Genomic DNA, 21639 nt, shown 5'->3' with positions numbered 1-21639 from the left:
GTTTTCAGGTTTTCACATTTAAAAATGAATTTGCTCCAAGCATTCTGTGTATAAATGTTTCACTTTTTATCTAGGATTAGTTCCTGTAAATGAGAGTGTGAATTTTAAAATTTCAAATGCTTTTCTGAAAACTTATACCAATTTACCTTACCCCAGCAACTAATATGAATGCTGACCTCAACATCATATTTTTCACTAAGCTCAATAAACTCAGTAATGTCATATTTTGTTCAGAGAGTTATCAGGGACTACTTTCAAATATACACTGGCTTATAATCTATTATGGACCATATTTTGCACACACATTCTATTGTTGATTTTGGCTAGATCATTCAGTGTTCAACAGACATTTATTTGTTTGTATACTGCATGCCAGGTACTTATGAAAGTGTACTGTTAATTGAGAGCATTTGGGTTGGGGGGAATGAAGAGATCAAGTGAGAGAGGATAGTTGGCATTGAAACCCATTATGACCATATCCACGTGTCATCATTACTATGATGTGAACAAATCATTTAACATCTCAGGTATTTTACTTTCCTCAAGTCTAAATTCAGATAGGTCAAATATATATGTAGTTCTTAATATATCAAATATATGTCTAGTTCTTAATATTTTATGATGAAAGGCATTTTTCAGTAGCTGGTGAAGCTGTGGAACTCTCATTAGGGCACACATACATATACACATGCACATACACATAAAAATTAGCAGATGCATTAAGGAATTCCAGAAAAACTATGGATCTGTATTTTAAGATTGCTGAGACTTGAAGAGGCTAGCATCTCCTCTGATTTAAAATTCTGTAAGTCTGGTAATTTTCATAAATCTGATCATATCCTAGCCTAAATCTCTCCAATGCATTTGCCTTTACAATATAAATCAATATCATCACCAATAATTGCCAGCACAAAATCAATATCATCACCAGTCATTACCAGCACAAAATCAATATCATCACCAGTCATTACCAGCACAGCACATATCTCGCCCCTGTTTGATCTCATTATTTACCAATTTTCTCCTTTGTTACCTTTTTCTAGACACACAGTTCTTTTTTTAAAAAAATAGTAATAATAAAGGGAAAATCTTTATTGAAGCAAATATTGACATAAAAATGACCTGTATTAAATGTTATATAATTTGATAAGTGTTTATATTTGTGCACTTAAAAATAATTATCACAGTCAAGATAATAAGCATCTCTGCCATCCCCTAAAGTGTCTGCATTTTCCTTTGTTGTCTCTCTTTCCCATGCCTCTCCACCATTCTCCATCCTGAGAAAATCACTGATCTGCTTTCTCTTACTGTAGTTTCATTTTCTAAAATGTTATATAAATAGAAACTTACCTCATATATTTCTTCTTGTTTGGATGCCTTTATTGTAATTTGAGATTCATTCATATTGCTGTATTACATGTATCAATATTTCTTTCCTTTTTATAACTGAGTAGTGTTCCAGTATATGAATATATTGCAATTTGTTTATACATTTACTTGTTGATGGACATTTGGGTTCTTGCCAGGTTGAGGCTATTGTAAATAGCCCAAAAATGAGGCTATTGTAAATAGCCCATTTAAAAGTCTGGTCAGGGCCTCCCTGGTGGCACAAGTGGGTAAAACACAGCCTATGAAGCTATCCACAGCCACTGCAGCACGAGTTTCATCCCCAGCTGGCCAGGGAGCAACTCACATGGCACATCAAACCTCTCCTGTCTTGCCCACTGCTCCCCTCAGCAGTGTATTTCAGTCATTCTGCCTGTTCTGTGCCCCACTCTGTTTCTGGTGAATCCTCTCATCCTCTACACCTCTGGCCTGTACCCCAGTTCTTGTTTGCATAAATAAATCTTTAAAAAAAAAAGTCTGGGTAAAGACATGTTTTAATTCTTTTTTTTGTAAGTAAACAGACATGGAATGGCCAGGTATAGAACAGACTGCCCATGTAATAAGGAGAATATTTCTTCAAAGAGGGTCTTAAGTTACTTATATTTTGGAGTGCTTGCTTGGAGTTGAGAAGTATGATATTTGTTTTCTTATGTACATGATATATTTTACTCCAGATTAGAAATTATTCAGTGGACCTCCCTGGTGAACTATGGGTTAAGTTTCAGCACCATGACTGCTGCAGCCTGAGTGCAATCTCCGGCTGGGGAGCTAACCCACATGTGGCTCAGGAGACTTCTCGTCTCGCCCACTGCTCCCCTTAGCAGTGTATTTCAGTAGATCCACCTGTTCTGCTCCCCATTCTTTCTCTGGTGAATCCTCTAACTCCCAACCCCCACCAAACCGCTGGCCTATACCCCAGTTCTTCTATGCAAAAAAAAAATTAATAAAGTAAAATATATATATATCTAAAACAATTGTTTAGATGAAATCTTTCTTTAGTAACCCTGAAGTAATGAATGGTATTGCATTTCCCCCTCCAGTCTTATTTTATGGATCATTTTGAGTCTTAATAGTCCTAAGTGTGGATTATCCGCTATTTCTCCACACATAATAAAGTGCAAAAACAGTTATGAGGATTTCTGTGTTTGTAAGATTTGGAAAATAATCAAATATCTTTAAAGTGATAATTTAATCAAATATAATTGACTTTGTACTTCAAAATTAGTATCACTGAAAATTCAGTTAGTATGCAAAAGAAAGGTGTGGTAGTTTATGTTTTATGTGTAGTATGGGTTAATTTCCTTTTAATAGAAATTAACATGAAATAATGTTCTGCATAATGACTCCATAGGCTGACAACCATCTTTTTGCTTAGAAAGTTGATACAATAATTTCTAATTACCTTTGTTCAATCTTAATAGATTCTTGTGTGAACAAGGCAAAGGTTGAAGAAAGTGAACAAAAAGCAGCAGAATTCTCAAAGAAGGTAAGACATAAAATATTAGCATGATTGTTAAATTTATTATTGCATCACATGCATCATTCATTAATATATCACAATACATATTCTACCTTGTTTCTTCATGGGATGCCTTATGAATGTTGTTTCAGTTATATAGTGTTTTTTGTTTCTTGAATCACAGATAACTAGCCCTATTCTACTAAAGTAATTAATAAAATTATGTTGCTGGAAGGGTATAGTTAGAAGTGATCAACCGAAATACATCACACTGTTGTTTACCTGAAGCTCTTATGGTAGGTAGCTTCTTGGAGAATTGTGAGATGTTTATCTAGTCTTATGTGTTGTTGTATTTGAAGTCAGTACTTTATGTAGCAACATAATACTTCATTATTCTTTCTCTGTCACTCTCTGCTTCGATTTGCATTCTTTAAATTTTGTAATTTTTTTTTTAACGTAATGCTGATCCTTCATGTAAACTTGATGGAATTTCAGGTTCCCCTTTCTTTATTAATGCAATCTGCAAATGCCAATTTTATGAATATATTAATCTTATGTAGGTCTCAGATTACATTTTTCTTGTTTCATAAAAGTATAGCTACAATTTTATTAGCTTTATCAAGAGCTTTCTTTCTTTCTTTCTTTCTTTCTTTATTTATTTTTTAAGAACCTATGAAGTGTTAGTATAGTATTTGTCTCCTGTTGGTGGCAAGGAGAAGGACTAGTCTAAAAGTCCTTTCTTTTAGATTAGAAGTACTAGTCTAAAAGCTCTCCAGTTTTCAGTCTTCTGACAGCAAGATAAAGTGCTTACATATTGCTGTCTCTTCAAAGTTATGACTTACCTTGGAGATTAGATAATCACTTTTGCTACCACTCTAGAAATTATACAGTAGTACTGAAGTTACTTCAGGGCATATGAAGAAATGTCTTTGCTCTTTCAGTAACTAGAATAGACTTTAAGAGCTTGAGCATAAAATGTTTGTGTGAAGCTGTCATTTTTATTGGTGAAAGAAAATGCACACTTTTTGATGAATAGACCTTTTTATTTCTAATGTTCTTGTTTTAAGTACTACATTGAAAATTCCTTTTGAAAATCTTAGAACTTCCTTAATTTTTCTATGACACTGTGATTAGGCACTGTAAGACTAGAGCAAATTGTGATGATCTATGTAGAAAAATTTTGACTAAGCATGTATTATGGGAAAAATCCTTAATAATAAAGAGAATTGGTGTTTCCTTCTTTATTCTCAACACCAGCATTTAGAATGAGAACATATATGGTTTTTCAGTAGTTTCTGCATGTCTTCTTATTCTGGTTCATTTTAAGAGGCACTATAAAGTAAATTTAAAAGGGGGGGTCAATATTGAGAAGCAGTAGTTCTAAGATCTGATTTCATCTCTCCCATTAATTAGCTGTGACTTTAAGTAAGCTGCTTACTCTCCTTGGATCTTAGATTCTTCATCAGTAAAAGAAGAGGATAATCTTAGTGACTTATAAGAAGGCTTCTAGCTCACATAAATCAGGTTTCTGTGTTTTTTATTCTGTGTATTTATAGATTAAAATCATTTAGCTTACAAGTTGAAATATGTGCCTCTCTTCCAATGTATTAATAAACCATGTGTAGAGGAAAATTTGTAGTGTGTGTTTTTGTACATATGATGCTTGAGAAACATGTAAGAGAAGCTAACTTTGGGAAAGAGGCTGGAAGTATAGTTTCATAGAAATTTAACATGGATAGTAGTAATAAATTTGGAAAAGCTCACACTGGAAGACCTCCATCTTTTCAGTGACCTTGGCAACAATGTCACTTACTGATTGTGAAGAAATTTAGGGTGAGTTTGAAATTTAAAGATATTAGAGAAGATTTGCTAGCCTCTGAAGAACATATTTCAGGGAGTCAAGTAGAGATGAATAAAAAAAAAATTTAGCAGTATTTCAGGATTTCTCCAAAGACTATTACTATCTAATTTGCTTTCCTAGTTTTTTCAAACTTGGATGTGAATGGCGTTTCATAATTCCCAAAGGTCAGATCTATATAAGAATAAATATTTATTGATATTAAACATACATTTTTATTGTTTCATAAACGCCAAAGCCATTTATAGATAGTAAGACAATATTTCTTATAAACAGAAATAACATTGTTGGAATAATGTGTAGATTTCTGATATTATTGGAAGTGACTTTGGCAATAAAGGACAAATCAAATGTTCCATTGCTGGACATAAGCACTCTTCATGCTGAGTATTCAGGGTTGTATAAGCCTGTGTAGAGTCCTGACTGAGTTGAGTGCTGAATGAAGTCAATGAATATTCACCATTCAGATGGTATCTTTGGTTTTGTACACCACAATTTAACTTCTCATTTCCCCTCTTGTAACATTTTATACAAGTGTTTTGGTTAACCATCTGAAGGAGGATGACATTATAGCATATGTAATCCTACTATCAGAATTTGTGGAGCACAACTTTTTTGATGTTAGACAATTTTGTAAAGAAATATTCTAATTTATATTAATGTACATCTACTTAAGTGTTCTAAGAGTGCAATCTTTTATGATTTCAATATTAAATATAATTAAGTTGAACTGCTTGATGGCTAATTTTTAGGTTTTATTTCCTAATTCAATAAACTTGAAAGTATGAGCTCAGACAGTAAAACACAAGCACCATTAATTCTAAAGCCTCACGTTCAATAACAAAACAAAAAAAAATATCCATTATATATAAGAGGGTGTTCAAAGCCCCTCTTTATTTTTTTTCCAGAAATCAAAATGGGTTTGTCTAGCTTGGGCATATTTTTTCTTTACTACCACTACTACAAGCCCTACCCTACCCCCACAAGGGTACTTGATTGTTATAATCAAGAACTGATTTTCTGAGTGATCTGGGTATTCAATAAAGTAAAAGATACTCCACTTATTTAACTTATAATGTTTAAAGCTTTCTCAAAACTGTTATTAACTGTGCATTTATGATGGTGATCATTGCAGTTTGATGAAGAATTCACAGCTCGACAGGAAGCTCAAGCTGAGCTTCAAAAAAGAGAAGAAAAAATCAAAGAGCTTGAAACAGAGATCCAGCAACTTCGAACCCAGGTAATGAAACCAGATATAAATTGCATGTCATGTCATAGAGAATTCAGTGTTAGAAAATTTTCTCTAAGATAGAAGGAAAAATGTGACCAAAGGCAGGATTTTTTTGTAGTTTCACATTTTAGTTGACTAACCATAAATTCAAAGCCTATAAATTTTACATTTCCGCTTAACATTCCTTATGATGAAAATCTCCCATATACACTTAAAATCTTAATTTCGGCAACTAAACTTTAGAGATGATTAAGTACTCTCAACTCATTTTATGTTTTAATTGCATATATGAAATGAAAGATTATTTCTTAGACATGGTAGATGCCCAGTATGTATTTGTTGATTGACTAGTTCTGTTTCCATTAGTCTACTGAAAAATGCCTTCAAGTCACCAAAGAAGTCCCAAATACCCGATGTAGTGACCTTTTCCTACCTGTAGCCTGTTTCATTTATCTATAATATTTGATACTTTCTTTTCACTAAATCTTTCTTTTGTGTCACCTGACCTCCTTTTTGATATCTTTGTGAATTCAGTTTCTCTTTATATTTTCTCCCCCCACAAATGGTGACATTCCCTAATGATCAGTTCTCTGCTCTTTTCTCTATAAGTCCTTACTTTAATATGCCATTCAGTATCTTATTATAAATATAAAAATCACCTTTTGGTAGATGTCAGTTCTCCTGATTTTTCTAGCTCTTGATGAATTCTTACATGGGAATAATCTACTGCCTATTCAAATTAAACCCATTATTTGTGATCTCCTCTCTTTACTTGGTTGCCATTCTTATTTCTTTAGATTTACCTACTTTTTTTTAATAGTAAAGCTGGAGCTTTCTTTGGCTTTTCCCTGCCCTATTGTACGACAAATCCTGTCAACATTTTGTCACTTCTTTCTATAACATTTTTTTTTCATTGTATCATAACCCACGATCCAACACGTCCATCCTTGCCACTGTCCCGTTATCTCCTGCCTGGAATGTTATAAGTGTTTCCCAACTTTTCTCCCTGCTTATAGACTCTTCCTCCACAAAATATCCTTTATGTCAGTGGCAAATTAATCTTCCTAAATCACTTCCCTAATCAGTGTCACTCCAGGCTTTAGTATGTTCAGTGATTGCCTGTTGCATTCAGGATTAAATAAAAATTGCCTTACCAGGAATTCGAAGATCTTCTATCATAGGCTGCCTTATCTGCCCTTTGCAGCCTAGTATCTGACTGCTCTCATAACTATAGCCTCTATTGCATCTAAGTCACATTTCCTCCCTTCACATTTAAAATATACCATCTCCATAGAGCTACTAACAGGATTTTCATAAGAAAAATATACCTTATACTCATTAACCATACTGAAGATTCAGAAATGTCCTACATTGAAGAAACCCATTTAACTATTTTTCATACAGTTTTTCCATACTCATTTACCTACAGAACTCTCTATCTCAGACAATGTACTAAAATCTCCTGGAAAATGAAATAAAATTTCATTGAACTTAGTTGAGAAATGCTGACATACTACTCTCTGTTAGAAATCAGATTATCAGATTATTGCCAGCCACTGCAGCATGAGTTCAATCTCTGGCTAGGGAGCTAACCCACATGGCACAACAGACCTTTCCTGTCTAGCCCGCTGCTCCACTCAGTAGTGTATTTCAATAGATCTCCCTGTTCTGCTCCGTACTATGTCTCTGGAGAATCTTCTCACCACCACCCCTACCTCTGATCTACACGCCAGTTCTTGTATGAATAAATCTTTAAAAAAAAAATCTTTGGGGGAAAAAAAAAAGATCTTTGGAAAGCTTCACCAAAACTCCATGAAGTAATTGCTCTGTCATTTTTGTAGACCATGCATATGATATATGTGTGCCTGCTTTATTTCTTCCATTAGAGAATAAGTGCCTTGAGGCCAGTGTTTTATTCAAATCCACACTGAATCCGTCACAGGGCCTTACCAATTAAGAGTAGCTGTTTATTATTATTAAATTAACTGATCTGTAAAAGTACAGAGTCACACACCACTTTCTAGTATCAAACATTAAATTATTATTAATTTACCGTATTCAATTCTTAATAAATTTTTATAGCCAAATGTAATTGTTCATTCCTAACTTTTTATGGGAAGGAAGAAAAGGACTGATGTGATTTAATTTTTAAAAACTTTCGGCATTTTTAAGAAATAGCATTTTACGTTTTGAATTATTCAGCAAATCCATTTATATATAAAATTTGTTGGCCAAATTATCAATTTCCTGAACCTTTCCAAAAATTATTTTAATATTTCCTAAAATATATTTGATATCAATCAAGAGATTGAAATCAGACTGTTTTTTATAATTTTGCTCCTCTGAAATACATTAAAAGAAGTATGCATATTTTTAATTCTATAATTCTTCCTAATCTCAGGAGAGACTTGTCATTTGTCAAATATATAAATATTTGTGTTGTATATGTGTATATACATTCATATAAACATTCATATATGTGAATGAAATATTTGAACAATACACATCAAATCTAAGGAATATTTCCATGAGCCTATTAATTATGATAGTTTTTAATATTCTTTTAAAAAAAGAACTATTTATTTATGCATACAAGAACTGGGGTACAGGCCAGAGGTGTGGGGGTGAGAGGATTCACCATAGACAGAGTGGGGAGCGGAACAGGCAGATTGACTGAAATACACTGCTGAGGGGAGCAGCAGGTGAGTCAGGAGAGGTCTGCTGTGCCATGTAGTTAGCTCCCTGGCCAGGGGTCGAATTCATGCTGCAGTGGCTGCAGACAGCTTCATAGGTTGTGTCTTAACCACTTGCACCACCAGGGAGGCCCTAATGTTTAATATTCTTATTAATACTTTACACTGATTGTTTCAAAAATACCCTTCAACTTACTTATCTATAGCTTTCTAAATTACTTAGGATGATTAAATAATACAAATAGGAAATTCATATTAATAAAGAGATGAAGTTTTTCTCCCCAAATAAAAATAATACTGTACAAAAAAAATAATTTCAAACCTTTCATTTCAAGTTTAATATAATGCCATATTTCATAGTTAATATAATGCTATATTTTAATTACAACATATTGAGAGGAGTTACTTTGTAATGTTTATAGTAAACAACTTCAGTTTTTTATGAATTGTTTCAGAAACTGAACCATTTTGGTGAGTATTGGTTTAAAGAAACAGGTACAGATCAATCATCAACAAAACAGATAATTTGGAATGCAGTGTTTTCCTTCATCTGTAATTCATAATCCTCAGAGAATGAGAAAGAAGCTAGTTTCTAGTGGTGGAAATAAATTATCCTTTCCTCTTCATACCAGTACATGAGTTAATTTCTATCATCACAAATGACACCTAGTCATGAGGAGATAATCTGCACTAATGAAAAGAGGACTATGTTAGGTTGTAAATGTAGGAACCACATTCAAGTCTTAATCACATTTCAAACTATGTAACTTTTGATTAGTAATTTAAGCTTTTTGTAGTTATAGTTACTTCCTTTATAAACAGTGAGGTACATGTGGGATAAAAAGACCGTATTTAGTACTCTCTTTGTCAGCACATATACAGAAATGGAAGGTACAGAGACTGGCATGATCCCTGTGCAATGATGACATGCAAATTCATGATGCATTCCATATTTTTTTAAATGCCCTATTTACATTATAAGGATATAATAAAAAATAGTAGATGTAAAAACATCAATAAACTTGTATTATTATGCAAACTGATGTTACTTAGTATTAATTCTTGGTGTTAGAATGCAGCTAAATTAACTGGTGCTAAGAGACAGATTCCTTGTAAAGCTAATTGGCCCCCAAGGAAATCAAATCTATGTTTACTTTTTAATTATTTCATATTCATGCCAACTTTTTTAATAGGTCAAAGCCATATAGTACTCTTACTTTGCATACATTAATGAAAGTTAATCTTTCATTATTTTGGAGGAGTATTTCATAAAATATGTGAGAATGGCAACTCTCCTAGCATTAGAATGTGAACAGATGTAGTTGTTGTCCAGAGTTTATAACATTTATTGATACATCTCTTATGTACTGTTTAGCCCTTAAGTGTTGCTAAATTAAATTATATGTAATATCAAGCAAACTACCACAAATGTCTTCTAAGTTTTCTTTTCTGCTATGTTTTATTTTACATGTTTAAATGTTGGATTTTATATTTCAGGCACATGGACTGTCAAGTTCATCGGGAGTTCCAGGCCCTTCACCATCTTCAATGCCCAGTGGTGGGCCATCCCCACCACCACCTCCACCACCTCCACCCCTACCTGGAGGAGCTTGTCCTCCTCCTCCTCCACCTCCCTTACCTGGAACTATACCACCACCACCACCACCTTTGTTTGGGGGACCTCCTCCACCACCTGCCCTTGGAGGTATCCCTCCTCCCCCAGGAGTAACTCTTGATCTGCCTTATGGAATGAAGCAGAAAAAAATATACAAACCTGAAGTTTCTATGAAGAGAATCAATTGGTCAAAGGTAGTACTATGATAAGAGCTTTTTGTTTTTCCCTATACAAGTTGATTATTAATATGTGAATAATTGCATCGTTATATACAAGTATTATATAATGTCTGAGAATATTACTGCTGACTCTTTGTTTACCTTTGAGCTCATCATGTTACAATCATCCTTCACTCTAGTACCTGTATAACTGAAAACTCCATGGATAAATTAAAATTAATATATAAGGCAGAAGGAAAATCAAAGTGACAGTCATGTTAGAGAATGATATTCAAAATATATCTCCAAATGAAAAATAATTTTGATTCTTTGACCATTTTTTGCTTTAAGTACGAAGAGTTATATATATTGTTTTTATTATTGAACCTTGTAACCTTAGTTAATTATGTTCTTAGAGACTATTTTTGTGTTTGTTTTATTTTTATTTTTCTAATAAAAGGGATTTCCCAGACTTTATTTACCATTTGGTTAAAAAAATTATATTGTTCTCATGGTGAATTGTAAACTGAAAGGCATATGCATATATATATATATATATATATATGAGATATATGTATATCAGTTTGCTTTCTATTCATCTGTCGATTTGAATTATTTAGTTTTAAATTTTCAGATAGTATAGAATAAATAGGTAATAATGTTCATAGTGATATAATCTAGTTATATTTTTGATATATGAACATATTTTCTTTGAATTTTGTTTTTGCTTTATTATCATGCAATATGTCTCAAAAATTATTACTCAGATTGACAAATTCACTATGAAATAATCTTCTAATGAATGTGTAATTTCCCAGACCACCATTTGGGGAAATGACTCATTCAAGATCATAAATACAGTGATATCTTACAGTGTCCATATAATAAATTGATTAACCAGAATAATGAATGAGTCATATTAAAATTAATCATATACTTATGCTTTGCTCATGAGTAAATGAATTATAAATGGTTTTGGAATGCAGTTATCTTTTTATTAGCCCCAACCAACAAATTATTAAGTTCCAGAAGCTGTTGGTCTGATTATCTGTGTGTATAAATATGATATATTTGTTAATTTTTATCATATAATGTAATAGTGCTTGTGTATCACAAAGTGTTACTGTATATTGGAAAATATACAGTTTTAATCTTGGCTTTCAAAAGTGCTATTCTTTGGAACTATACTGCCTGTATTTAAACTCATCTACACCATTATCTAGCATGGGGGGCCACTTAAAATTTTGGGAGGTAAGTTTCCTCATCTTTAATATCTAACAGTGGATAATAATAAGCCATGCTTCAAAGGATTGCTGCAAGTATTAGATTAGATGAGTTAATATATACACTTAAAGCAGTACCGTTTGCATAGTAGGAATTATGTAAGGTCAACTACTGTCGTGGCTGTGACTTTCAACCTAGTAGTAAGCATGAAGAATTTGTTTTCCTAAATTTTTGTTTCCCCATTTCTACCAATTCAGGAGCAAGAAGAACATATTTGTTAGTTTGGGAAGGGATTTACTAAATTATTTTAAGATTTCTTCTAGTAAATTTTTTTAAATGTAACTTGCTATATCTGCTATTGTTATCATGTATGTTTTCTGTATACCAGTAGAATTCTGTGACTTTCTCAATGAATATTTCTTTAAAAAGTATTATTTTTGTATCATTTTAATAGATCCTAAATTTTATTTAGTAGATAGATGAAAAAGGATCTCTCAATCAATCTTGGTGAAATTGAATTCTTTGAAAAATGAAGTATGTAGTAATAATCTAGAAATTTGTCTATGTTATTTTTGTTTCAGATTGAACCCAAAGAATTATCTGAGAATTGTTTCTGGTTAAAAGTTAAGGAGGACAAATTTGAAAATCCAGATCTCTTTGCAAAATTGGCATTGAATTTTGCTACCCAGATAAAAGGTATATATATATATATATATATATATTTAAATATAAATTCCTGATTCTTATACACTGAATTCAGCACTTTGCTAAAAATTTCTAGTAATATGTATATGTATAATCGTTATAACCAGACAGAATCAAACATAAATAAACATATTGACTATATATTTACTGAGCAACCAAAGGTTAGCTCTTTAATGAATCTATCCTTCTAGTGCGTCAGAATTGTCATAAAATAATAATACTGCTACCATTGTGCTTAGTATTTCCTCTTTTGTTTTACCTATCAATTTCGTTTTCTAGGAAATTTTATAGTTCTTTTTCCTGTAAGTAGATTTTCTGGTATAATGTAACCATCTGATACATAATATCTTCTGATTTTCTAATAGAATGCCTTCTTTATATTAGATCCTAAACTTCTTATGATTTTGATACATGATGTTGATATTATATAGTTAATTTATCGATCTCATATTTAATCATTGTGGTGTTTGAATTTTGGCATTTTATTTTAACATTAATACTTTACAAATTATTGTAGAATTGATAGTTCATTTAAGCATAGGAATTTTTTTTAGTCTGAATAAGTTTTTATAAACAAGAAATTGATATTTTCCATATGTTCATGCTTTTGGAATTAGCATCTTTGCCATTCATTTGTCTGATTTGTCATAACATGCTGAAGAATGTAAGAATGTGAATTTTGGAAGGTTCAGAGAAAGGTGAAAATTATTCCTTTTTAGTCCATCTATATATTTTTTGTTGTTCCCTTGTATATTGAAGTTGCCACACTCAAAGAAATCTGAGGTGATTAGAGTATTATTGAGAATTTCGATATTTAAAATATTTCCTGCACTAGGTCTTTTTCTTATTATTATTAGGTATATAGTGGAATTCACATTTAAAGATTTCTTCAATTACTGTATAAGTTTCATTTTTATTATAACCACTTTTTTAAATTGAAAAAGGGAAAATTGTATCATGTTAGTCATAGTAAAATAAAAAGATGTGTGATAAACATATCTTTTCAATCTCAAACTTACATCTTCTTCCCCAGAGAAAACCACTCTTACTAATACCTCCTATAAATAGTTTATGCCTCCAGGAGCATATGTGTATTTATTATGTTTTGTTTTTTACTTCCTGCTGATTTCATTTCATGTATTTGGATATTATTCCAGAATAACTTGTGTTTATCTACTGTGCTCTTTTGTTTTAAAGATTTATTTATTTATGCATACAAGAGCTGGGGTACAGGCCAGAGATCTGGGGGTGGTGAGAGGATTCACCAGAGACAGAGTGGGGAACAGAATAGGCAGACTGACCAAAACACACTGCTGAGGGGAGCAGCGGGCGACACAGGAGAGGTCTACCTCACCATGTGGGTTGCTCCCTGGCTGGCTGGGGATCGAACTCGTGCTGCAGAGGCTGTGGATTGCTTCATAGTGAGGTGCTCAACCCCTTGCGCTACCAGGGAGGCCCACTACTTTGCTCTTTATATATACTGGACAGAATTCTGTGGTATGGACCTATTTATTTGATTTAACAGATTTAACAGTTCCTCAATTAATGGATATTTGATCACTTTATGTCTTTTACTATTTCATCTAATGCTGAGGTGAATAATACTTTTGCATTCATGTTAGTTGTAATATTAAAAAAAAAAACTGAGAGTTCATCTGAGCAAAAATTTATTTGAATTGGGCAGTGTTAACCTGGGAGTGGTTAAGAATGTTCCAGTGGCAGGTGTCAGGGGAAATACTTATATAGAAAAGGCAAAGAATGGAAACCATGTCATTAAAAATACCATATCGCCTTCCATAGTGCTGTGTCCATTTATAGTGCCACCTGAAACATATGAGTATCTGTTTACCCATCACTTTTGCTCATCTCAAAAGTGATAATGGTAAATTGTTGATATTATAATTTTCATTTCTTATACTAGGAATGAAATTGAACAGATTTTCCTTTATTTATAGGCAATTTTAATTTATTTTTCTGTGAATTTCTCCCTCTGTTTCTTTGCACACTTTGTGTTGAACAGTTAAACTTCTACTTATGGATATATTTGTTTTTAGACCCACAAGTATCATAGGTTTCATAAAATGTTAGGTTTAGACGTGACTAAGCCTAGTCTCTTTATTTTACAATGAAGAAAATGAAGTTTGAAGCATAGAGGCAACTTTCAAAGCCACTAGAGAGTTTCTAAACGTAGTGTGGTATAGTGGGTAAAAAAAAAAAAAACAAATAGGTGAAATAAAGTCCCATATATTTGCATTGCAGCTGTGATATTGGTAACCCCTGAGGTTGAATTTTCTCATCCATAAAATGAATGTATACCTAGTAGTGTTGTGAAAAATGAGATGGATACTGAAAACATCCAGCATAGTACAGGGTATCTAACAGGCACTTAATGAATATTAATTCTCTTCCCTTTCATTCATGTGGAGAGTGTGTGTATGTGTGTGTTATTGACACTTAATACAACTGTTAAGTCAGCAAGAAATTTCCTGCTCTTTTGAGCAGCACTTGTTAGTGCCAATCAGTTACAATAGAAGCAATTCTTATTGCAGCTGCTAAAATCTAGTCAAACCACAGTAAAACTAAAAAAAATCATTTGAAGGCTCTCATATAGTCACGTGCTGAACATACTGTGCTTTCATTCCTCTTGACTCTGAAAATTATCTAAGTTTTCTTGTGCTACTTACTACTATTTTTACTTTACCAATTTTGAACATTTGAGTAAAAATCAGGACAGGGACACCTTTCAGCTCCATTAGTTTTACTAAGATGTATCTTTGAAGGGACGTTTAAATAAGCATTTAAGCATCACAGCATATCCAGATGTGCATAATATAAACACAACAAATCTGAATGATGTAAAACTTCCATTTATTTTGGTAACAATTAGTCACTATTTTTTTTTGTTCTTTTTTTTTAAGATTTATTTATTTCTTTATACAAGCACAGGGTACAGTCAGAAGCGGTGGAGGGTGAGAGAATCACCAGAGCCAGAGTGGGGAGCAGAACAGGCAGACTGACAAAAATACACTGCTGAGGGGAGCAGTGGGCACTGCAGGAGAGGTCTACGCACCATGTGGGACCCATGTGGGACCCTCGCCTGTGGCCGGGGATGGAACCGGCGCTGCAGAGGCTGCGGGCAGCTTTGCAGCCCAGTGCTCAACCCTGAGCCACCAGGGGAGGCCCAACAATTAGTCACCATTGATTGATCATACTGTAATGGATGAAGTTCTTGTCAGACCTAGTACTTTTATTCATAATTTGGTCAATGGGTGGCAGGGTCAGTAAGAAATCAGCAGATGGATCCGGGTCCATCTGACTGGAAACATACTGCCCTAGCTTTCCCAGATCCAAGGCACCATTTTTTTTGGCCTTTCTGTTGCTTTTTGCTTTTCACTCATCTACGTAACAGAAGGAGCAACACACTCATTGTCTTTAATATCTACTTCTGAATTTCTTAGACCCTGTGTTCCAAAACCTCTGAGAACTACTCCTACTAAAAGGAATTTGAGAGCTCATGTCTAAATGCATAGTGAATAAATCATTACTGGTCTTTGTTTTTAGAGAATGTTTAAGAGTTTAAAGTTGCTTTGGATTGCTAAATAGAAAGAAGTTTTAAAATACGCTAATTATTATATCTATAATATTTAAATGTGCAGATATTTAATATATTAAAATACTATCAAATGTACTTTCCATTTTTATTACTAATTTTTAGAGTTTTAGACAAATTATTTTAGTATTTTTATTATAAATGAAATTATTTTGTTTTAGGAGAAATGGTTTTCTCACTTCATTTAATTTATAATTGTAGACAGTATTCAGCATGTGCAAGGTACTATGCTAAATGTGAGGGGGGAAAGAGTAAGTTCTTGTCTCTGCACCAGGGAACTCATCATCTAGTGATGGAAAGAAGAGACACATAACATTTAGTCAAACTGTACTAAATGTTAGCATACATATTTTTAAAACATTGTGGAACACAAGATGGAAATAGTTAATTTTGAGTAGGGCAAATAGTGATCCCGGAGGTGATAGAATTTCATTAGTGGAGGAAGAAAAGAAGACATTTTAGGCAGATAACACCAGTCAGCAAAGTATGGGAGGAGTGAAGTGCATACTTTGTTGAAAGTACTGCCTATTGGATTAGAAATTAGGGGCAAATGATAAAGGTGAACTTTATACTAAATAAATACATTTTTATTCTTTAAGCATTAGGGGCCCAATAATTTGATGGCTAAATATTGCACAGGTCTCTGGTAGACAGGTGATGGAAATTTACACATAGTCAATGGGGTATTGATTGTTAGCAAATACCATAGTTAAAATATTATGATATTGTTGTAAGGTTTTAATTTAAACACTAGTTTCCAAATCCTATCTTGCCATGCCATGTGATATATTGGTTCTTACAAACTATAATGATGCTGTATATCAAAATAGATCTCAAAATGTTCTCTGGATTAATGAAATATATATATGTATAAACACACAAATATATATATATATCTACATATATGTATGTATATAGAGTTCAGAGGAGGCTGAGAAGACCCTGTTAGTACTTTGAATATACATTATGTATGTTCTGTTGGGATTTGTATGTGTATTCTAGTTTTAGTTTATTTTTTGATTTGATGATATTTGGGGACACATAAACAACAAGGCTATAACAATAATGTCACTTTCCTTAAAAAAATCTATAGTAATTATAGATAATAGTGATATTATATAAGAATTAAAGTAATGGTAGTTAATATTAACTAAAATTGAAATAATAGTAAAATATGTATGTTATAACTGCTAATCCTAATTAGAATTTCTAGGGTTCTCTAGAGGCTTCTGGAAAGAACAAAGATAGTGTGTATGGAAGATGTAAGCAATTTCTTTGGTTTTAATGTTGCTTGGAGGAAATATAAGAAGTAAACATAAGAGGTTAATAAAATTTAGCTTCTTTAATAATATATTTCTGCAGTGCAATTTAGCTTTAATAATAGAAAATTTAGGTGTATTAATATTTCAAATTCATATGTCATTTTACAATGCTTGAAGTATTGGATATAAATTCAAAATCATGGTAGAACTGAGTTTGAAGATATATTTATGTAAAAGCACTTTTCCTCTACTATCAAATTTTAAAGTGTATGTTTTAGCTTTAGAATCTGTTGGCTGCTTTTAAAGACAATCGCCCTTGTTTGGTTGCTTAATACAGTCTGTTATATTTAATGAAGGAATAAAAAAACAAAAGAGTGGTAAGATCTAATTCATCTCTATCTTCATTATATAGAAATTATTGGAACTGACTTGAAAATAATGAAACGTCTGTCTCAAAATGAAAACCCCACTTAAAATGATGCTAAAGTGACCTGAGTGACCTGGTGTCCTAACTAATAATTTGTCATCTTATGATACAACACCCTTGTTCTATAGTGTAGATGCATAGGGGAACAAACTGAGAAGGCTTAATTCTTTCACACAGAAAACAAACAAACATATATACTTGTATATAATTTCATCAACTTATTATATATAACTTCTTTGCACTTCTATAAATTAGTTAACCCAAACTTTTTTATTATGAACAGTACATGTGTTTTAATTTATGACATATACATTGATTTCCAATTGACATTTTCTAGAATTGACTAATTACCTCTGTGTAGAAGAGGGAACAAAGACTTTGTGAACCAGAGATATATACCATTGCTAAATTTTGAATCACTAATTGAAGTTGAGACAGAGTATGTTCAGGTTTCTTAGTGAGTAGACTTCAAAATGTCTCTATATTTACACACTGGTGATGTTGTAATGACATTTCGGCTTCTACTGACACCATAACTACTAATAACAACTTATAATGTCAATCATAATAGTAACAATCTAGCATACTTACTCACAATTTACTTTATATCTATTATTATAAATATTTGTAAGGTGATTTAACTTTAATAATATTTACTTAATATTTTTAAAGATTTATTTATTTTTATTTATGCATACAAGAGCTGGGGTATAGACCAGAGGTACAGGGGGGTAAAAGGATTCACCAGAGACAGAGTGGGCAGCAGAACAGGCAGATTGACTGAAATACACTGCTGAGGGGAGCAGCAGGCATGGCAGGAGAAGTCTGCTGTGCCTTGTGGGTCAGCTCCCTTTCAGGGGATTGAACTCATGCTGCAGTGGCTGTGGATTGCTTCATAGTGCTGAGACTTAACCCCTCACACCACCAGGGAGGTCTTTAATAATATTTATTAATATATTTTTCATACATTTTTTGTTAAATTTTTGTTAAATTTTCAAATGTGACATTCAGATTTTTACTTCAACAGTGGACTATGGTTGATTAAGTCAGTAAGTTATCATTTATTGTTGATTCGCATAAATAAATAGAATGTCAGTGTGCTCACATAAACATCTATATCCTAATTTATTGTTTGACCCCAAGGAAACCATTTGATTTCTTATTGTTGATTCTATTTGATAGAACATATAAATTGAGGGCCTCCCTGGTGGCGCAAGGGGTTGGGATACAGCACTGTGAAGCTGTCCGCTGCAGCGGGAGTTCAATCCCTGGCTAGGGAGCTACCCAAATGTCACGGTAGACCTCTCCTGTCTTGCCCACAGCTTCTCTTAGCAGCGTATTTTGGTCAACCCTCCTGTTCTGTTCCCCACTCTTTCTCTGGTGAATCCTCTCACACCCTGTGCCTTTGGCCTGTACCCCAGTTTGTGTATGCATGGCTGGATAAACCTTTAAAAAAAGAATATATAAATTGAATCTATAAAGTAAAATAATGATCAGTAAAGTAGAAAAAATATCAATAGTTTTGTGAGAGAAATATATATCACAGACTCAAAAAAAAATCTAATATTTTTAACAGTTACACATGTTAATGCTTTTGTGCACTTACTATATATCAGAAACTTTGTTGAGTGGTTTGTATGGATTGTATCATTTAATTTTGGCATCTATCCTATTCTGTAGATACTATTAGTATAGCCATTTTGCAGATGATCAAAGCAGAGCTGGAAATCAAGCTCAAGCAAGATGATCCTACTTTGCTATGCTTAGTCTATGAGCAAAGGACATGGGGATAGATACATTATAGCAATCCACAGGTCATGCTTTTCTTTTTTTTCTTTTTTTTTTTTTAATAGAGGCATGTTTTATTTTATTTATTTGTTTGCTTGCTTGTTTATACATGCACTGGGTACAGTCAGAAGCGCGGGAGGGTGAGAGAATTCACATATACCAATTTATCTCTCCCTCTTTCTTCCTGAGTTATTCCTATGTTTATTTTCCTCCTTTTGTAAATAAGCACTTTATTAACCTTTTTGTGCATATCTGCGCTTGAGTCTCATTATAAGTCCCTTTTAAGCATGCAGATGAGAACCCTCAGTCAGGCCCACCCATTTAACTTTGGGTTGTCCTGTAACAGTTCTTCTCTTATGCCTTAATTTTCTTTTTTTTTTAAAGATGTATTTATTTATTTATTTATTTATTTATTTAATTAATTTATACAAGCACTGGGTACAGTCAGAAGCGGGGAGTGTGAGAGGAGAGGTCTGCGCGCCATGTGGGACCCAATTCCGGTGGCCGGGGAGCAGCTGGGGATAGAACCTGCGCTGCAGAGGCTGCAGGCAGATTCGCAATCCAGCGCTCAATTGCTGCGCCACCGGGGAAGCCCATCGTGCCTTAATTTTCTTATGTGCAGAAAATCCTGTATCTACTATTGAATTCTTTCATGGTTCTAAGAATTACAGTGGACTTGCCTTATTTGGTTGCTAATTGCAAGAATCTCTTTTTATAGATTGTCTTAATTTCCTCATCTCTATTTTTCCTCTCGCGACAACAGCAAGAGGTCCAACAGATATCCCAGGATTGATGTGGTTAGGGTTGCAGATACATACATATATATATAATATATATATATATATATATATAATACACACACGTATATATATATATATAATACACACACATATATACATACACACATATATAATAAATTCATTTATGAACTGTGCTAGGTTCAGTTTGGTCTGGGAGCATTCTGTTGGCTGGTTGCTGAGGATAGTGTACATTCTTCCTCTGGAGTTGACAGTCAGTAATGTACATATGAACTGGAAATTCAGTGTTACTCTATCAGGACAATGGCTACATAAACAGAAAAGAATTGACCCCTAAAGCATTTGCTATATTCTACATATTCTTTTGAACATTTCACAAATATTAAATCATTTAATTAATTCTCATGAAAGTAACCTGTGAGGTGTTATTATCTCCAATTCTATATATGAGATAACTGAGTCACAAGAAAATTAAATGAGGTGGGCCTCCCTGGTGGTGCAAGGGGTTAAGGTGCAACCTGTGAAGCTATCTGCAGCTAATGCAGCATGAGTTTGATCCCTAGCCAGGGAGCTACCCACATGGCACAGCAGACCTCTCCTGACTCACCTGCTTCTCCCCTCAGCAGTGTGTTTCAGTCAATCCACCTGCTCTGTTCCCACTCTGTCTCTGGTGAGTCCTCTCACCCCCCACACCTTTGGCCTTATCCCGGTTTCTTCCATAAATGAATAGGTTTTTTTAAAAAAAGAAAATTAAATGAGGTGCCTAAAAGTCACCGAGGTAGTAGATAGCAAAACTGAGTTTTAAACTAATGCTTTTAATTACTATGCAACCTACTAAGCTGCAGTTCATTCTCATGGTATCAGTTACATAACTGATAACACAGGTTCCTTTTATATATTTATGAAATATATATCATAGAAGTGTAATCCCATTCAAATATCCAGCCTCATACATGCCCTGCCTGGTGTGGGGTTTATCTGGAAGCTAAAATTGGTGTGACAGCAGGGAAGCAAGTGAGTATGGTTCAGTGATACATGCTTGCTGTGGGAGAATATACAGACTATCCACATTTCCGTCTGAGTTGCTTCTGAGTCTGTACAGCATCGTTCATTCTTGGCATCTAAGTGCATTTTTTTCTGGAAACAAATATTGAAGACAACATTTGCAATTTGGGAAGGACGTGAAAAACTGCAACAGTATTTGCTGTTCTTATTTTAACCCCTTCAATTGTGTACTAATTCTTTAATAAAGGTCTCTTCTATTGAATCTCCTCTATAGAAAGCCTTTCAAAATTCTTTTTTTTAAGCCTTTCAGAATTCTTTCATAAGGAATTGCTACAAGGTGTTTTTCAAGTTTATTTCACTATTACATTAATGGCTAAACGTTCTAAGCTGATACTGCTTTCTAAATATATGCACCCACAAATATATATACATACACCTGTACAAGGTTTATATAAATGTA

General features: G+C 33.3%; 1 protein-coding gene and 1 non-coding gene across 2 annotated transcripts in view; both read left to right on the top strand.

Annotated features, from left to right (window-relative positions):
* LOC119245581 (protein diaphanous homolog 2) overlaps nucleotides 1-21639 on the top strand; it is a 711837-nt gene that overhangs the window by 446245 nt on the left and 243953 nt on the right. Inside the window, exons 12-15 of the mRNA XM_054695882.1 lie at nucleotides 2808-2872; nucleotides 5839-5943; nucleotides 10125-10436; nucleotides 12206-12320. Of these exons, the coding sequence (XP_054551857.1) occupies nucleotides 2808-2872; nucleotides 5839-5943; nucleotides 10125-10436; nucleotides 12206-12320 (597 nt within the window). The remainder of the gene's footprint in view (nucleotides 1-2807; nucleotides 2873-5838; nucleotides 5944-10124; nucleotides 10437-12205; nucleotides 12321-21639) is intronic.
* Nucleotides 9483-9584, top strand: LOC119246814 (U6 spliceosomal RNA). The gene has a single exon (XR_005125568.1). It is a non-coding gene; the product is annotated as a U6 spliceosomal RNA (small nuclear RNA).

Source organism: Talpa occidentalis, unplaced genomic scaffold, assembly GCF_014898055.3.
Source record: "Talpa occidentalis isolate TD23 unplaced genomic scaffold, MPIMG_talOcc4v2.1 talOcc4.15, whole genome shotgun sequence".
In the NCBI taxonomy this organism is placed as follows: domain Eukaryota; kingdom Metazoa; phylum Chordata; class Mammalia; order Eulipotyphla; family Talpidae; genus Talpa; species Talpa occidentalis.
The sequence above is the reverse complement of the archived record's forward strand: the minus strand, read 5'-3'. Positions and strand labels throughout refer to the sequence as shown.